We start from the raw sequence: 17,226 nt of genomic DNA on the forward strand, positions 1-17,226 counted from the left end.
TCAAGGGAGGTGGAACAGCATGAAGGTATCAGTCATCCAGGTCCCAGAGGAAGGATGCTCTTCAGAGCAGGCTTGTATAGCATGTGATCCAGAAGATCTGGGAGGAGGAGGAAATAAAGGAGGCAAGGTACATACAGAACACTATGCCCTAAAACATGTTGGGCAGTCTATAGTTTCCTAGGCATTAGAAGCACCCAGAGCTGGTGCTAACCTAATTTGGCTGCTTTCTATCTCAGAGAGACCTTTGCTTTTGGGAGAAAAGGGGAGCAAAGAGGGGCAAGCAGCACAAAGCCAATTTGGGAAGGGACTCATTCATCAGATACATGGCTGGTGCCTGGAGAAGAAGATTAGGTCAATGCCAAGGCAATTCTGTGTTATGAAAACTCATAAGAAGGAAGGTGTGGTCCAGATGACTACGGTTTGTATTTAGGCAGCTGGAAGCTGGTCAGCCATTTATTAAACTGTGATGACAAGGGCATAGCTTGAGCAGGAAGATAATGGCATCCACTTGAAAATGCTCCTTTTGAATCTTCTGTATGTGTCAAGGAACCCAGAGAACCCTGGTTTGTCTCCAGTACCTACTCTTTCCTTTCTTAAGAACAGGAGCATCTTTCCAGACAGACACATCCCACCCAGACTACAGACATACCACAGCCTCTCTTAGGCTGGGTACATAGTCTTCTGATGTCTTGTATAGCACCAGAAAGAAAAAAGTAATGAAGTATTTCCCAGCGATGCCCTGGAGAGATGTGTTCTTCCACAGCGGAATAAGGGGACAGTAAAATCATTGCAGCATTAGACCATAAAGCCCAGACTGGAAAGTAAATGAAGTAAAGGAAGGGAAAAGCCAAATATGTCTGACGTTCAGAGCAGTGATTGTCAGCTGGTTTGCCCCCAGAAGACATGTGGCAATGTGTTAGGCAACCTATGTTCTCTCCCTGGACACTGGTATTTCTACTGGTATCTAGTGACATGAAGCCATTGAAGTCTAATTTAAGTCTCAGCCTTCAAAGCTGCAAACCCTTCACAGCATGCAGAAAAGTCTCCACAAGAAGAACACAAGTGCCAGCAGCATACCATGATAGCTGATGACTTAGAGGACCAGCAGATGATGTGACTATATAAAGCACAGATGCAGATGTTAGGGTGTTGTTAGGACTAGGCTCAGCTCCATGGTGCCTACATGAACAGACCATGGTTAGATTCTTAACCACACCCCTAACCTGACATACATGTGCCCTCTGTGAGCCAGCCAGGCCATAGCTGCCCAGCCAGGCTCAGCTCACAGACTATCAGGTAATTATTTTCCTTTGGATGAGAATTTTTTGATCAGTATTAATGTTACTGGAATTGTAGGATCCTTTTAGTTTCCAGATGATACAGGAGAGATCAGGGTCTCCTCTTGGAGTTCTTAGTCTCCCTAATAAAATAATTCAAGAATGGAATCCAACGGAAGAGCAAAGGCAATTTTATTAGAATTTGAAAGAAAAACTGCAGGGCATGCAAGCTGTAAAATCCTCAGTAGTGCCCGAAGAGTAAAGAAAAAAGTCATGCCATTTAATCTGGCATGAAGGACAGACACATAGTGAATGAATAAGACAGCCTGAAATGTTGGGAAAAACCAAACTGTTGAGTAAAGCATGCTTAAAAGGGAGAAAAAAGAGAGAAGTTACACTTTTCTGAATAATTCAGAAAAGCAGGTCAACTTACAAAACTGAGCTAGAGCATAGGGGCTGTTATTCCAGGAGGGAAAAGTACAATATCTCATTAAAGGACTAATTATTCCGCCCATCTCTTTAGCATAGCTTAAAGTGAGCCCATCTTCATAGGGGTTGGTTGTAGATGTAACCATCTTGTTAATAAGAAACACAGAGCCAATGCAGAGATGAAAGCCCAAGAGGTCAGAGCTAAGAGCTAAAAACCTTACCCTTCACTGCTGTTGCTGTCCTCTTCAGCAAGAGACCTACTTCCTGTGTGTTTATCTTTATATAGACTTTCTGTTCTGCTTTCTCATTGGTTGTAAACCCAACCACATGACCTCCTCATCACTGCCTGCCTGTACAGACCTCCAGGTCTTCTATAGTTGGTATCGAGATTAAAGGCGTGTGCTACCACTGCCTATCCTAAGTATCTAGTGGCTTTTCTGTTCTCTGACCCTAGATACATTTATTAGGATACACAATATTTTGGGGAACACAATACCACCACAGTTGGTTCCTTTGCCAATGATTGACATAGCCTGTTTAGAATATTATGTCTCCACTCAGGTCAGATTCTATTCTCTTAATCAGATGGATTTTTCCCTTAATGAGTCTTTACTGCTATTTTAGCATCAAGAGCTTATGTCCTCAGCATTACTCACTAAAGCAAATTCCTGCCTCTGTTATCTGTGTGATCTGAACTTGAGTTTTCTCATCTACAGGGAATCCAACACCAGAAGCCTCTTTTCTCAAAGTCTGTGAACTCTGAGCTATACTTTCTTTTCCATATCAGGTAAAGGGGTATTGTGAGCTCTTAACAAGCATCACTGTTTAGAGCTAATCCATAGTATGAATTTATCCAAAGGCAAAGCTATTAGCAAAACGTAGAGGCAGTGTCCCTGAGAGTTACCTGTGGTCTGATTATGACAATGTGTTCTGTAAGGACAAATATATGAAACACAAAACACCTTGTGTGGAGACGATGCAGGTAACAGGTCTAGGGTGTGTACTCAGCCTGCAGTAGAATGGCCTTAAAATAAAATTCGAGGAATGCAGGTTGATCCCTTTCTGGTTTTGGCTGCAATAGGTCTATCTGCATAGTTGCTTGTGTCTGTTCTCTGAGGAAGCAAAGGACTTGGCCTGATTAGCAGAGGGTGAGTCCCTGAACTTCTGTAGCCGCCCTTTTCTCATTTATTCCTCCTCTGAAAAGTTGCTTTTGTGCAAAAGTGGTAGATCCATTTATTGCCCAGGAGACAGTCGGTGTTGGGGACAGCCAGTGTTGGGGGACAGCCAGTGTCAGGAACAGCCAGTGTTGGGGGACAGCCAGTGTCAGGGACAGCCAGTGTTGGGGGACAGCCAGTGTTGAGGGACAGCCGGTGTCTGGGACAGCCAGTGTTGGGGGACAGCCGGTGTGAGGGACAGCCTGTGTTGGGGGACAGCCAGTGTCAGAGGACAGGTGCAGCACTGAAGGCTGCTGCCTCCTGGGCTGAGTCTCAGGAGGATGCCATGAGGCACCATCAGGACAAAGAAGCAAAGATCTGAACATTTGCCCCAGTGCTGAAGAGGCCCAGCTTAACTCTACCATCAGTAGTTCAGTTCTGAATCCATTACAGAAAATACATGCAGCCATTTCAGGAGTTAGACATGTGCTTATGAGAGGACTGTGAAGCTCTCTCTTCCAGAAACCTGTTCTTCCCAAAGAACTGATTCTGGTGTCGTGCTCCGCATCCAATGTTTTTATTTCACTTTGACTAGAAAGTGACAGATGTACACATTCATAGTGCAAGGTGATGTTCCAAAACAGGTTTGCATTAAGGACGATCCAGCATCGGCACAGAAGGGCTGCTAGCCTGGGCTAGGCTGGCTTGATAAGAAACAACTGGAGACTGAAATGGTTATGAAGCTTCTGATGTGCACTCAGAAGCAGCTTTGCTCAGTGTGATATTCCAGTCTCTGATTCCAGCATACTTTATAGTTGTATGGGACAGTTGGGTCACTAGCTAAAGTGGCATCATTCACTCCTCTACCTACTTATGTTTTGTTTCCTGGGTACTAGTTAGAAGCATTAACCACTAACTATCTCTGTGAATTCAGACAGTGAGTTGTGCTACACAGATTTGCTCCTTGTTTTCTTCCTACTAGACATGGGACAAACAACAGTACCTGCTTCTCTGGGTTGTGCAGAGACTTCAGTGGGGTAATACTTACAAACTGTCTGGACCTGGAAGTGGTCCATGGAAAGTGTCTGTAAATCTTGTTTGGATGAAAGAAAGAATCTTGAATCAAATACAGCAACTGACCTCAAGAAATATGGATCAGAAATCTACCAGAACTACAGGAGCTGGTGTACATGAAAACAGTTAGTCTTTTCTTCAATGTCCATTGCAGACACCCTCCACGTGAATTCACAGATGACCCACTTTTTTGAGCATGTATGGAGTGTGTGTGTGTATGTGTGTGTGTGTGTGTGTGTGTGTGTGGGTGTGTGGGTGTGTGTGTGTGTGCGCACACACACATAGGCCAGTACACATGTGTGTTGGAGCCCAAGGTTGGCCTCCAGTAGCTTCTTTCATCTCTTTTCACTTTACAGACTGAGTCAGGATCTCTTGGTGAACCTGGAGCTTGCCGTTTGGACTAATCTGGCTAGCCATCCTGCTTCAGGGATTCCTTGTCTCTGCCTCAAGCACTGTAGAAGTATTGGCAGCTACTCTCCCTCCTGGTTTTGATGTGGGTTCTAGGAATACAAACTGTGACCCTCATACTTGTGTGGCAAGGAGTTTAGCTACTGAGTTATCTCCTCTGACATCACAGACATTTTTTGAAACCAAAGTTAGTATTGGTACTTAAAGGCCTCATCTCACTCCTGAGCTTCAAACTCTTCAGCTGCTGCATTGGCTTTGTACTCCCAGACTTGGCATTGTGGCCCACCATGGACAAGAACCTGGGCCTCCTCAGGATGGGAAGACAGGCACCATGGTGCCATAGGAGACTGGACAATGTGCTCTACTGTATAGAGGTCTCTTTCTGTGCTTTTCACTGGGCTTCCTTAAGGGTAGGATAGCTGCACTGTGATGTCCACATTCTGAAGTCTGGGGCTCAAGGCTGGCTGATTACTCCCATTGTATGAACAAATGTCTATTGGCCTCGAATAGAGTGCACCAATGGCAGAATAAAGAAAAGAGTCCACACAGTGTAGCTTTAGTGAACCAATGAGTTTACTTGAACTACTTACAAGAATTTTGGTAAGGACCTCTACTTATAGGAACATGGGTGACTCAAAGGCAGAATGTATCACAGAAACACCTACCTCAGCATGGGTGTTGACTAACAAAAGCTGCAGCCTGGTGATCCCTGCACAACTTGCATTCAGCTGTTCCTGTAGGAGATTCTCTTCCCCTCAGCAGTTACTACTGCTTATGTAGCCTTGAGGTGGAGTCTTGTAAATCTTGGAGTTTTGTTTCCTTTCTGAGCCTTGTACGATTTACTTATTTTCTGAGACTTATGAGTTTCCATCCTTCTTTTATGGAGTAATGTTTCAACAGAGAAGAAAGAGCTATTGGGCAGCCCCTTTGCTTTGTTTACTGTGTGAATTAACACTAGCTAAGAGAAAATAGTCACTAAAAATCTGAATGTAGGATGACCCCTAAGATCAGGTAGAATTGGATAAATTCTCATGACTTCAGCTTTTCGTTGGAGCAAATCTTTTAGATGAACTGTCCTTGCTTTTTAGTGTGATAGAAAAGATGCAGATTAATGCACCATCACCCCTATGCTTCATGGGACCCATAGGGTTAAAAGGGTAGCACTTCAAGGTTACTGAGAGCTTGTGAGTTCCTCAGAGGCCAACAACCTTGATGAGCCTCAACTTCTGCTCTAAGTGAGGAAAAGAAAAAACATTGGAATCTCAGAGAGGTGTGTCCCAGAGTTTTCACCTTGAAGTTACACTTAGAGCAGAGAGGTTACCTACATGACTAGGTACATGAAATCTCACCAAGTCAGAACAACTGGGAACGTCTCCTAGCAAATGATAGGGGTTAGTGTGCACAGCCTTTATGGTGTTATAAGATTTTCTATAGCTAGGGCATAGTGTGGTAGAATTGTCCTCAAATCAAAGTGATCTCCAGGCATCATGGTCTCCCACTTGTACTCACTGGGCATGGAGGGGTTAGCATGCTATACCATGCACAGCTCCCGGACTTACAACGCCACTGTCTATCATACTAAGGTTTGTCCCCAAGAGGGGGCAAACAAAAGCATGGTGAGCCTGCTGGCCCCAGATGCTACACGTGAAGGAGAAATGTTGTGGCTAATTTTTATTGTTAACCTTGCATACTATAGAGTCCCCTAATAAACACTCTGGCATGGCTGTTAAGATGTTCCTGGATTGTATTAATTGGAGTTGGAAGACTCACCCTCAATGTGAACCTCACCATCCCTTAGGCTGGGGTGTCAGACTGAACCCAAAGGAGAGGGCACATGAGACACAAGCACTCCTCTTTCTCCGCCTTGTGACTGAGGCCACCATGTGACCAGCTGCTTCCCACTCCTGCTCCCATCTCTTCCTCACTATGATGGAAGTTCCCTCAAACTGGGAGACAAAGTAAACCTGTCTTTTCTTAAATTGCTTTTATTGGGTATCGTGTTGCAACATTGCAGCAATGGGGTGGGGGGACGAATTCAAGCCCTTGTCACAGATGTTCATGCCGTTGGTCATGGCCTGATCAGTGGAACAAGGAGGAGGGTCAGAATGTTTCAGAGCCATGACCCAGTCTACTGCTAGACACTGTGCATCAGTAACTATACTCATGTTAGTTATCTACAGCGTAATACTTACACTGGGTATTACATTTATTTATTAAAATATTTAGTCCTGCTCTTGGAAACTCTTCATCAAAACCCATTTCTTTTCACTTCTTGAGTTGATGATACTGTGGGCATCCTCACCTGTCCTTTCTCCCCAGAGGAAATCAGAATCTGGTGTCCTGACCTACCTGACAACCCAGGTATTATGCTTTGTATTTTATTGTCCAGGGTCCAGGAGTGTGGTCAGTCCTCACACATTTTCTCCACAGGGCTATTTAGCTATCATAGATTGTTCATGGCTGGTGCTACATTTGGTCTGTGGATAGATGACCTTGAGAGATGAGTCAACCAGAATCGGCTTCCCTATGGAGCATTTCACTGCTGGACTTTATGCCAAGTGAGATCTTGATTCTATGCGAAGAGTCCTCTATACTGATACCATGTTCCATTAGGCTCAAACTCAGTGCAAAGCCCCACCCAAGACCACCTGCCATCTTTCTCTGAGTGCTGGAACTCAAGTATCCTTTGTCCCTGCTCTAGAGGACACAGCTGTGGCCCTCCCCAAGGGGCCTCCACAGTCTCCCATTAAAGATTGAGCATTTATCCACCTGATGAGTGATTTCCGATTCCCCAGAGGCTCTAATTTAGAGAATTGAATTGACAGTTGATGGTAAACAGTTCAAGCTTAGAAATACCAATTTGCTGTCATCAGTGACTATAGACATAATTTACAATTTGACTTGATGAGTATTTTCTTCTCTAACTTCGTTTGGCTGCAGAGTGATTGTATGCAAGTGGTAATTTCATTCTTTCTACCTCTTTTCACAATGTGCTCTCCAAAAAGCCTTCTGGTCACCTCTTTACAAATCAGAGTGAGTGGAACAGCCACCCACAGTCCAGGTTGGAAGACTCAAATTCTGCCTTGAAGCTAGGATTTCCCTGAGTCACAGATATCCTGATTTTTTTTTTCTGTTGACAAAATAGTTAAATTGAATGAAATTGTATGTAATCAGGGTTTTTAACAAGAAAATACGTTCTACATGCAAGTAAAAGACTTGACGTCTGGTGACAGGGAATTGTGATTTGCTGAAGTATACACTGATTTTAATTTGGACAAGGCACTCCAGTCCTCTAGACTGTGAGGTAAGCAAGCCCACCATGCTGGATAAAATCCATTCTTCCCCAAGTTGCTTTTGGTCATGGCATTCTATCATAACAGCAGTAACCCTGAGTAAGAACCACACCTTCCTCACTCACAGATATGGACGTGCTGGCCGGAACTCCTACGTCAGCCCTTCCTTGTCCTTCTCACACTTCTGCAGTCGCTCCTCAAAAGCCCTCCCAAAGCAACATTGTGCTTGCAGTCTCTTGACTGGCAGCACTATTTGGGGAGGTTGTAGAAACTAGGGGAGATGGAATCAGAGCCTGGCAGGTGGAGACGAGTCACTGGGGACACACATCATGGAGCCCGTGGAGCAAGACATAGTCATCTCCAGAACTGGAAAAGGTGACTTCTACAAAGAGCCCAACACAGTCCTAGGAAGTGCTGAGATCCTGCGTGGACACAGACAGCTCCCCTGGCACAGTAGAATTCGTCTCTAGACAATGAAATTGGGACTCAGCTGCCCATGCCATCTGTTAATGGCAGCAAAAAGACTGGAACCCATAAATTCCCCCGTCTCAGGGCTGCTTCTGCCACAAAGGGCTGCGCTCTATCATACATAAAAAACTATACCTGCTTTATTAAAATGGTAGTCAAATAAGCATGCAATAAGACTTCTCAAATAATTATTCAGTCTGGTGTCTTTTAATTAACCGGTCTGAAGCTATCCTTGCAAGGGACCTCGGGAGACGAGCTTTGTAAGACAGAAACAGCAGCAATAGCCCTGGGACTAGGACACAAGGGACGTGCTGGTGGTGGGAACCGCTGGAGGATGTCCGTTCTCTCAGATGTGCAGACATGACCCTGGCTGCAGGATGAGGTGTGAGCCAGTGCGAACTAGAGGGAGGTCCTGGTAGCTCCTTTTCACACCCCAAGTGGGTGTCTTCTAAAGGCCAAGGGCTGGGTGGGACCAGGGCTCTTTCTTGTTGCAGGTGCATGATGGAGCCGCCTGTGGCTCTGTGCTGCTCAGGAACCCGGGTTTCTGACAGCCTCGTTCAGTTGGGAGAAGGGAAGTTAATACTTAACATCCCTCCTGCTCGTTACACTGGCTTGGGGCCCTGATAGGATCCCATTGCATTTAAAATAATTATTAGCTGTAGGAATTCTGAAATAGCAAAGTTTAAAGATCCAACAATCCAGCATGGGCAGCAGAGGGGCTCATGAGGTCTCATCTGAGGGCTATTTGCAGCTGACAGTTCTTTCAGGAGAGAGAGACAGTCCCTGTCTTTGGAGGTGTGGCCTCTCCGAGGTTGTCCACACACCAATGAATGGCTGTACATGTGGGCACATTCAGACGGCACTGATGGGACTCGGGGAACTGTAAAAGGAAAAGAAATTAAAGAGGATAGGAATTTGGGAGGAGGACATGGGACGGTCTTAGAGAACTTGGAGGGGCAGAGTGGGTTAGATATGATAAAAAAAATAAATGGTAAAAATGTATGAAATTCTCACATAGATGAAAATTTAAAAATTTTTATGAAAGTATTTTATTCTTTGTCTGAAAAATGAATTAGCTTTAAATGTTTCCTGTTTGTCCAGTTCACTAAAGAGGAGGCTCACACATAACTATAAATAAGTTCAAATTTTAAACATATATCTGATCTCCTTAAATCTGTTTAAATTTTATTTTCTTGCTGGGTTGTACACCTTTAATCTCAGCATTTGGGAGGCAGAGACAGGCAGATCTTTATGAGTTCCAGGTCACCCTGCGAGTTCCAGGATAGTCAAGGCTACATAGAGAAACCCTGCCTCAGAAAAAAAAAAAAAATTCTCATGGACCCTCCATCAGAAAAGTGACATAAAATATCACCAAAACTTCTTTGTATTGTTATGTTAGAAACATTGGGGCTCAGAATGCTCCAGTGTTTGATCGTCAGAAACACTGGGGCTCAGAATGCCATAGTTTGATTGGCAGAACATCAAAATTCACCGAATGAAAAAGGACAAATATATTTTAGGAGAAATGTGTTGCCGTTGCATTAGATCTGGGGGCAGAAGATGGTTTGAATGACTCCCAGATGAAGCTGTGTTGTCTCTGGATCGTCGTGGAAGATGCCCGAGTTCTCTGAACTCTCTGAGATAATATGAAGATTCCCAAGAGAAAGAGGAATCATTGAGCTTAATGTGCAACTTGATTTTTGGTTTTCCAAAACCATCCTTAAAGAATGCGTGTATCCACCATACTTGAGCAGACAGTATAGCTAAGTGATGTCTGATGTAGGGAACACTTGGGCCTGAGTCTGGCTTTCTTTTTTTTTTTTTTTTTTTTTTTTTTAAGATTTATTTATTAATTATGTATACAGTGTTCTGCCTGCGTGTACGCCTGCAGGCCAGAAGAGGGCACCAGATCTCATTACAGATGGTTGTGAGCCACCATGTGGTTGCTGGGAATTGAACTCAGGACCTCTGGAAGAACAGTCAGTGCTCTTAACCTCTGAGCCATCTCTCCAGCCCTGAGTCTGGCTTTCTGAGCCTGCATCTACAAAGAGAGAGCTGAAATGCAATGTAACCAGTAGCCTTGAAATTTATCTGCTGTGCCAAAACATTAGGGCTTTTCTTTCTGCGGTGAGCTCCCAGAAAGGCAGAGGGGCCATTGGACACTCACAAGCTTACATATTGAGCTTTCTTTCAAATAAGAGCACTTTTGTAAGCAAAGTGCCCAATTTCATCACCTTGCACCCAGGTTTGCATTGGTGGCTTGCTCTGTGGCCTCACACCTCTCCCAGGCCAGATCCTGTCTGTGAACTATCTCAGAAGAACAGGTACTGTGTGTTAGCAGTCCTGGAATGCCTAGGTCATGGACAAGCTTTTGTGTGGCTCATTGGCTGTACCTCCTAAATCTGTAATTTTAGTAAATTTTCATTTATTGGAGTGTGTGTGTGTGTGTGTGTGTGTGTGTGTGTGTGTGTGTGTGTATGTGTTTGCGTGTGTGGGGAAGAGGTGCATACATGTGAAGTGCACATGCACAGTATACAGGAGTGAGCATGTTCAAGTACTTTACCCACCGTGTGGTGATATTGTGTCCCCCAAAATATTGTGTGACCCTAATAAACTTATCTGGGGTCAGAGAACAGAGCAGACACTAGATACAGAGGCCAGAAAATGGTAGCACTCACGCCTTTAATCCTAGCATTCCAGAGGCAGAGATCCATCCGGATCTCTCTGAGTTCAAAGGCACACTGGAAACAGCCAGGCATGGTGACATGCGCCTTTAATCCCAGGGAGTAATGGCAGGAAGCAGAAAGGTATATAAGGTATGAGGACCAGAAACTAGAAGCTTTTGGCTGGTTAAGCTTTTAGGCTTTTGAGCAGCATTTCAGCTGAGATTCATTCTGGATGAGGACACAGAGGCTTCCAGTCTGAGGAACCAGGAAAATTGGCGAGGTGAGGTGGTTGTGGCTTGTTTTGCTTCTCTGATCTTTCAACGTTCACCGCAATACCTGGCTTCCAGATCTGTTTTTTATTAATAAGACCTTTGAAGATTCATGCTACAGCACTGAGAAATGGCGCTGAAACCCACTGACTTTTAAATGTACTTTAACTGCATTCTTTAAATTGTATTTGGAGTAGGGAGATATGTCATTGCACACCTGTGAAAACCAGAGAACCAGTTCTTCCCTGCCACCATGGGGTCTCAGGGATCAGACTCCAGTCATCAAGCTGGTTGGCAAGCGCCTCCACTCCCAGAGCTGTCTCAACATCCCATTCCCAAACATTTCACTGCTTTCTAAATTCACAGTGATGCTTTTACACAACAAAAGAGACATATTTGTTTTACATAACATAGGAATTTTATCTTCTGTATTTTTCAGTCCCATTTTTTAAAAAGTTGGTCATTCGTCTACATTTTGGATTTAAAAATAGAGATTGTAACTTACATTTGGTTGTTAAATAAGGCTGGGAGTGGGAGAGAAAAATCACTATATTTGATTCTCCATTTTTGCTCATGAAATCTGTGTTCCTAGGAGGGACTGGCTTGGGCTATAACACACTTCATTACAAAATATGAAGAGAAGGGCAATGCCAATTGGGCCCCACATGAGGATCTGAGTTCGATTTGGAGGTGATCTCAGAAAGCAGGAAGAGGGACTGGGATGGCAGAGAAAACATTGCCCATGAGTGACAGAATGAGCTGATCTGAGGCCCTCTAAAGAATACATGGAAACAGAAGCAGGTGGACACAGGAGCTCACTGTCTAAGACCCCAAAAACTGAATGTGGAAAGGAACAAACTACATTGGCTACCCAGGAAGTAGATGGGGCAGTCTTGAGCACTTTAGTGCTTGGCCTTCGGAAGTAGAAAAAGATAAATTTAAAGGAAATTCATGTGTTTTAAACTCAATCTTTTATTAGAAACTCACTTTTACTAAGATCCAACGCTGTGATCACCAGGAGGGTCCTGTTCACCAAGAGCAGAGGGCCCACTCTGGAGCCTTCAAGGTGTCAAGAAACATCAGTTGTGAAGAGCCACGGCTAGGAGCTGATACAAACATAGAGGAGTCTACTGATGGTTTTGAATGCAATAGATTAACATTTAAGTTATTCCATGTTGACTTTAAACTTTGCGTGATTGCCCTTCTGTGATTATCTTCCCCCGAAATAATTATCTTCCTTGTGGAGGGTGGGAAGATGACAGTGACTAAAATAGGTATATGCTGAAGTCAGTGTGGCTAGCACGCTAGTGTTCACTTCTGCTGTGCTCACTGGATACAGAAACCAGGAATACAAGGGAAGCTCATGTGTTGTGGTGTTTTTGTGCTCCATAGCTTCTTCTGGATGGTGCTTGGCAGAAACTCACACTTCCAACTCTGTTTTCATAGTAGTTTATAATCACTGGAGGAGACAGTGTTTATCATGGAGGAAATGAAATATTGGGCAATAGTTGACTTCCTTTTTTAGGGAGTGTGGGATACCAGCTGCCTTTCCCAAGTGCAATATAGCTTGTACTTTATCACACACGTGAGCGAGAAGGTGAAATGAACATTTTCATCTTACACTGTCCGTTGGTATTTTGGATTTTTAATATTGTTCCTGCTTTTCTATTTTAGAATCAAAATAGATGAATAATATCCTCGGGGAAATAACTACACCTTCTTTTATTATCCATGCGAGGAACTCTTATTTAGAAGTCAGTAAATAAGGATATAATAAGATGGCCTAACCTCAGGAAATTTTGTTTCTTCAGAGCAGCATTGGCTTCCTAGCCAGGCAGCCTTTCCCATCACTGTTTGAAATGCATTGCCCTTTCTCCCCTTCCTTGCAGGAGCGGCTACTGCTTTCCTTGCTGCCGGCTCACATAGCCATGGAGATGAAGGCTGAGATCATCCAGAGGCTGCAGGGCCCCAAAGCAGGCCAGATGGAAAACACAAACAACTTTCACAACCTGTACGTCAAACGGCACACCAACGTGAGGTATGCGCTTGGAGTCAGTGTGCCTGCCTGGGAGCATTTTCCCCGGGGGTCACGTCATACAGTAACTACCTATCCTTTGATGGGAGAGCAGTACCCACTCCCCTTACCCTTCTGATGCCGCTTAGAACCATCACATTAAGATGATATCATTCTGTCTACTTCATTCATTGGACAGATTTGTAGTTTGTAGATTTGCTGTCTATGACTGATAGGAGCAGAGGAAAAGAGGTGGATAGTGGGGTCTGTTTCTGAGAACCCTCACAGTCAGATCATAGTATAACCAGTCTGAGTGTCCATGAACTTTTTAGACACAGTGGTCAATCCTTCCAGATTTGTTTCCTGGCAACAGGGCCTCCATGAAGCCAGCATTCCAGGGAAGCTGGGATACTGGGTTTTAGTGTGTGACCAACCAGTGACAGCAGCCACAGGGACCTGATGTAGATCTTTGTATTTCTCATGGCAGTAACTGTGTGCTCGAAGTTTTCCTGTGTCCTGCAGCAGCTCAGTCCCAAGTAAACACACAGAGGCTTATATTAATTGCAAACTATTTGGCCTATGGCTCAGGATTCCCATTAACTTACTCTTACAACTTAATTCAACCCATTTCTATTAATCTAAGTTTTGCCACGAGGCTTCCATTACATCTTGCAGTGCTCAGCGTCTTCCCTGATTCTGCCTTCTGCTCCTTGTCTCTCGGCTTGGATTTTCTAACGGCCTCTCAGCTGCTTTGCCATAGGTCAGATCAGCTTATTTATTAACCAATGAGAGCAACACATATTCACAGCATACAGAAAGACATCCCACAGCATAACTGCTTTGTCAAGACAGATATTGTCATAAGTATATCCCCCAGAGAGTCATTCCTAGAATTATAGTGCTCAGAAGCCAGCAAGCTAACGCTCCGGGATTCTGGCCCAGAAGCAAGATGTATGAAACATCTATTGCCCCTGGATGTAGAAGGGGAACTATAAGGGCCCTCACTTTGGACTGGAAAGGAGACTCATTCCTTTATCCCCATCCACAAGCCCCCACATAGCTACTGTTCCTTTCATCTCCTGTCCATCCCAGATACCTCTTTCAGGAGTTTGTTCTCTCATCCATCCATTGCGTTGATGCCAGGCTTTCTGTTCATATGGGCAATCCCCATAATCCTCTCCACATATACCTGGCTACATCTATTATGCTTTGGTGGTATTCTTTGGTTGTCAAGGTAGATTCTTGAATTATACTTCATTATATCCAGGACCACAGATACATTTAATTGAATAATTGCTAGAAGTGGCCCATAGACTGTTCCCCAAATCTTGGCTCTCTACCATAGGCTGTTGAACCTCTGCTAGACCTGGGACCCAGTCTGTTCTCCAAATCTGGACTCTCATCACAGGCTACTGTCTCCTGGGCCATCTACTTTAAATTGAAATTTTGAAACTCTGAGATGAAACACACACTTCGCTGAAACTTAGAAACATGGCTCATTTGGCATCAGATCTTACAAAAAGGTGCACAGAGCCAGTGACATGTGTGACCCAAATACTCATAAATAAGTGAGCACTAAGAAACTCATTTCACCAAGCAAGAATTAAAAGAGAAAATTGGTGATGGGATGGGAATGGTGATGAGAAACATCGGGTGGGTGATGGGAAAAACTAAGCCTATTTACAGAAAGTTATAGCACATTAAGCAATAAAATTATTTTAAAGCCTTGTTTGCCTTTGGCTGTGTAAGCATTTCATCTATAAAGTTAAAGAAGCAAGAAGATAACATTTCTGGCATCTGGGGAAGTGTCATTCAAATGACTCCTCTTTCCAGCCTTCCACCATACAAACTACTACAATCCCCCCTCCCATTGCAGGAGCTAATTTTGATTCATTTATTGGGTAATCAAAACCTGCAAAGGAAAATGTGGTGTGTATAAGCAGTCACTGGACATCTTGATGGACAACATGGCAACCTCAAGCAGTTAATGAAGCCCCTGAACTACCTGTATTAGCTGTCAATTTCTGTATAGGAGATCACCCCCAAATTTAGGTAACAGCAAAACTGTCAAAGATAAAGTGATCTTCTTCCTGTCTAAGCCCATGATCTGTCTGAACCTAGATTCCTAAACCTAGTTCACCCAGGAACTGCTCTTCAACTTCAATTTCTTTTCCTGGACACTGCCTGCCAGAATCTAATTAGTTGCAGTGTGTGGTTCATTTTCCTTCTGTGTCTGATCACGTCTCTCCATTGCTCCCATCACAGACCTTGCTCAGGCTCCAATGGCTTGCCTGCTTTCCAAGGTGCACCGCCAGGGTGATCTGTGTAATAATGATTCTTTGATCATCCTCTCTCACCCCACCCCCGTGTGAGCCTTTAGAGCAGTGGTTCTCAACCTTCCTAATGTTTGACTCTTTAATACAGTTCCTCATGCTGTGGGGGATCTCCAACCATAAAATTATTTTCTTTACTCCTCCGTAATTGTAATTTTGCTACTGTTATGAATCATAATGTAAATATCTGTGTTTTCTAATGGTCTTAGGCAACCCCTGTGAAGGGATCATTTGACTCCCAAAGGGGTTGCAACCCATAAGGTTGAGAACTGCTACCTTAAAACCTCATGGTTCCTTTTACATAATTTCAGACATTGCATCACAATCGCTGCTTACTCTTTTCATTTCTCTATTGAAAAAATAAGCTCTGAGTCGGCTTATGATATCTACTGCCAGCGTGCCATGGGGCTGCTTTGCCCAGTTCAGATTCTAAATCACCGGGAAAGCTGTGGATGTTATAGACAAAATGGAAGTGCCATCCCCTGCCCTCACACGTTCTGTTTCCAGAGTTCTTTGTATCAAGTGCTCCTTCTCTGAGTAAGCAAACTCAATCCTTCCTCTTGGAACATGGCTCAGCCCCTGCCATCCCTGCCTCTAAAGGGATGGTGGAAGGAAGTAGGTTTGGTTTGAGAGCTCATGTGAAGAGAACTGAAAGGCCAGCCTCTCCAGAAGCCTGCTGGAGTCACCTGTCCCCCAACAGAGGACCACCTCTCTCCTCTGGATAAAGCCACAGCCTCTGCTTTGCTACAGAGTCCTGTCCTGATCTGGCTGCAACAAAGATGATCAGCACCACATAGTTTGGTTTTTTACTGTGGTAAAGTAGGCCCAATGTTTGACAGTTTAACCGTGCTCTAAGAGAACAGTTCTGTGGAAGTGTATTCACAGTGCTTTCCAGCTGTCGTGATCATTTCCTTTTCTTCATGGTACACGGGGTTCCCATCCCCATTAAACAACAACCCCCCACTTACTCTCCACAACCCAGCATCCACCATTCTGCTTTCTACCCCCAAAGGCTTCTTAGTCTAAGGCAAGGTGTAATGGAGTCATACAGCATTTGCCATTTTGTGCCTTCAAGTCCAGCATATCTTGGAATTTCATTTCTTTCCAAGACTGACTAATATTCCAGTGTATGTATAGATCACAGTTTCTCTTCCCAAACATCCACAGATGGACTTTTGGATTGTTTCTACCCTCTGTCTGTGGAATAAGGCTTGGACATTCTCATATAAACATCTGAGTCTCTAATCTCACTTCTAAATCCTGTTGTTTTCAGGGTTAAATATTTTAGGCGCTTTCATAGTGTCTTCCGTAGTGCCTATGCCCCCTATATCCTAGCCAGCAATCCACAATGAATCCAAGTCTCCACTTGCTTGCCAATCTCTACATTCTGCTTTTTGGGGTTTTGTGTTTGCTTGTTTGTTTGTTTGTTTGTTTGTTTGTTTTCATAGCCTTGCTCATGACTATTTCTATTTCATGGTACATCTCAAGCCATAACATCTTCACTATGTGACTGTTCAGTCTAAAGGCAGGAATCCAGGCTTCCTTATAAAGCCTTCATGAGAATCTGGACTGTACTATCGTATGGGAAAAGGCCAGTGCACATACTGGTACATCTCACTGGTTCATCCTGGCAGCAACCCACAGTCGCCTCCACTCATCTGCACGTGCGTGAACGGAGCTGTCATATCCAAAGAGTGAAGTTCCCCCGGGCACTCACCTCCCCACCCACATGTGTCCCCTCTCTCCTAGCACTCTGCTATTTCCTTTTGCAGCATATACCATGAGTCGCATTTGAATACTGACTGGTGTCTTGATTTGTTTAATGCATCACTCCAACTGAA

The 17,226-nt window shown here is 44.1% G+C and overlaps 1 protein-coding gene across 2 annotated transcripts in view; it reads left to right on the plus strand.

Annotated features, from left to right (window-relative positions):
• Adcy2 (adenylate cyclase 2) overlaps positions 1 to 17,226 on the plus strand; it is a 382,099-nt gene that overhangs the window by 251,483 nt on the left and 113,390 nt on the right. For both annotated transcript variants that reach the window (XM_052742939.1, XM_052742940.1), the window contains exon 5: positions 12,928 to 13,076. In XM_052742939.1, the coding sequence (XP_052598899.1) occupies positions 12,928 to 13,076 (149 nt within the window). The remainder of the gene's footprint in view (positions 1 to 12,927; positions 13,077 to 17,226) is intronic.

The sequence above is a fragment of the Peromyscus californicus genome, unplaced genomic scaffold, assembly GCF_007827085.1.
Source record: "Peromyscus californicus insignis strain IS unplaced genomic scaffold, ASM782708v3 Scaffold_18__1_contigs__length_77618521, whole genome shotgun sequence".
Classification (NCBI taxonomy): domain Eukaryota; kingdom Metazoa; phylum Chordata; class Mammalia; order Rodentia; family Cricetidae; genus Peromyscus; species Peromyscus californicus.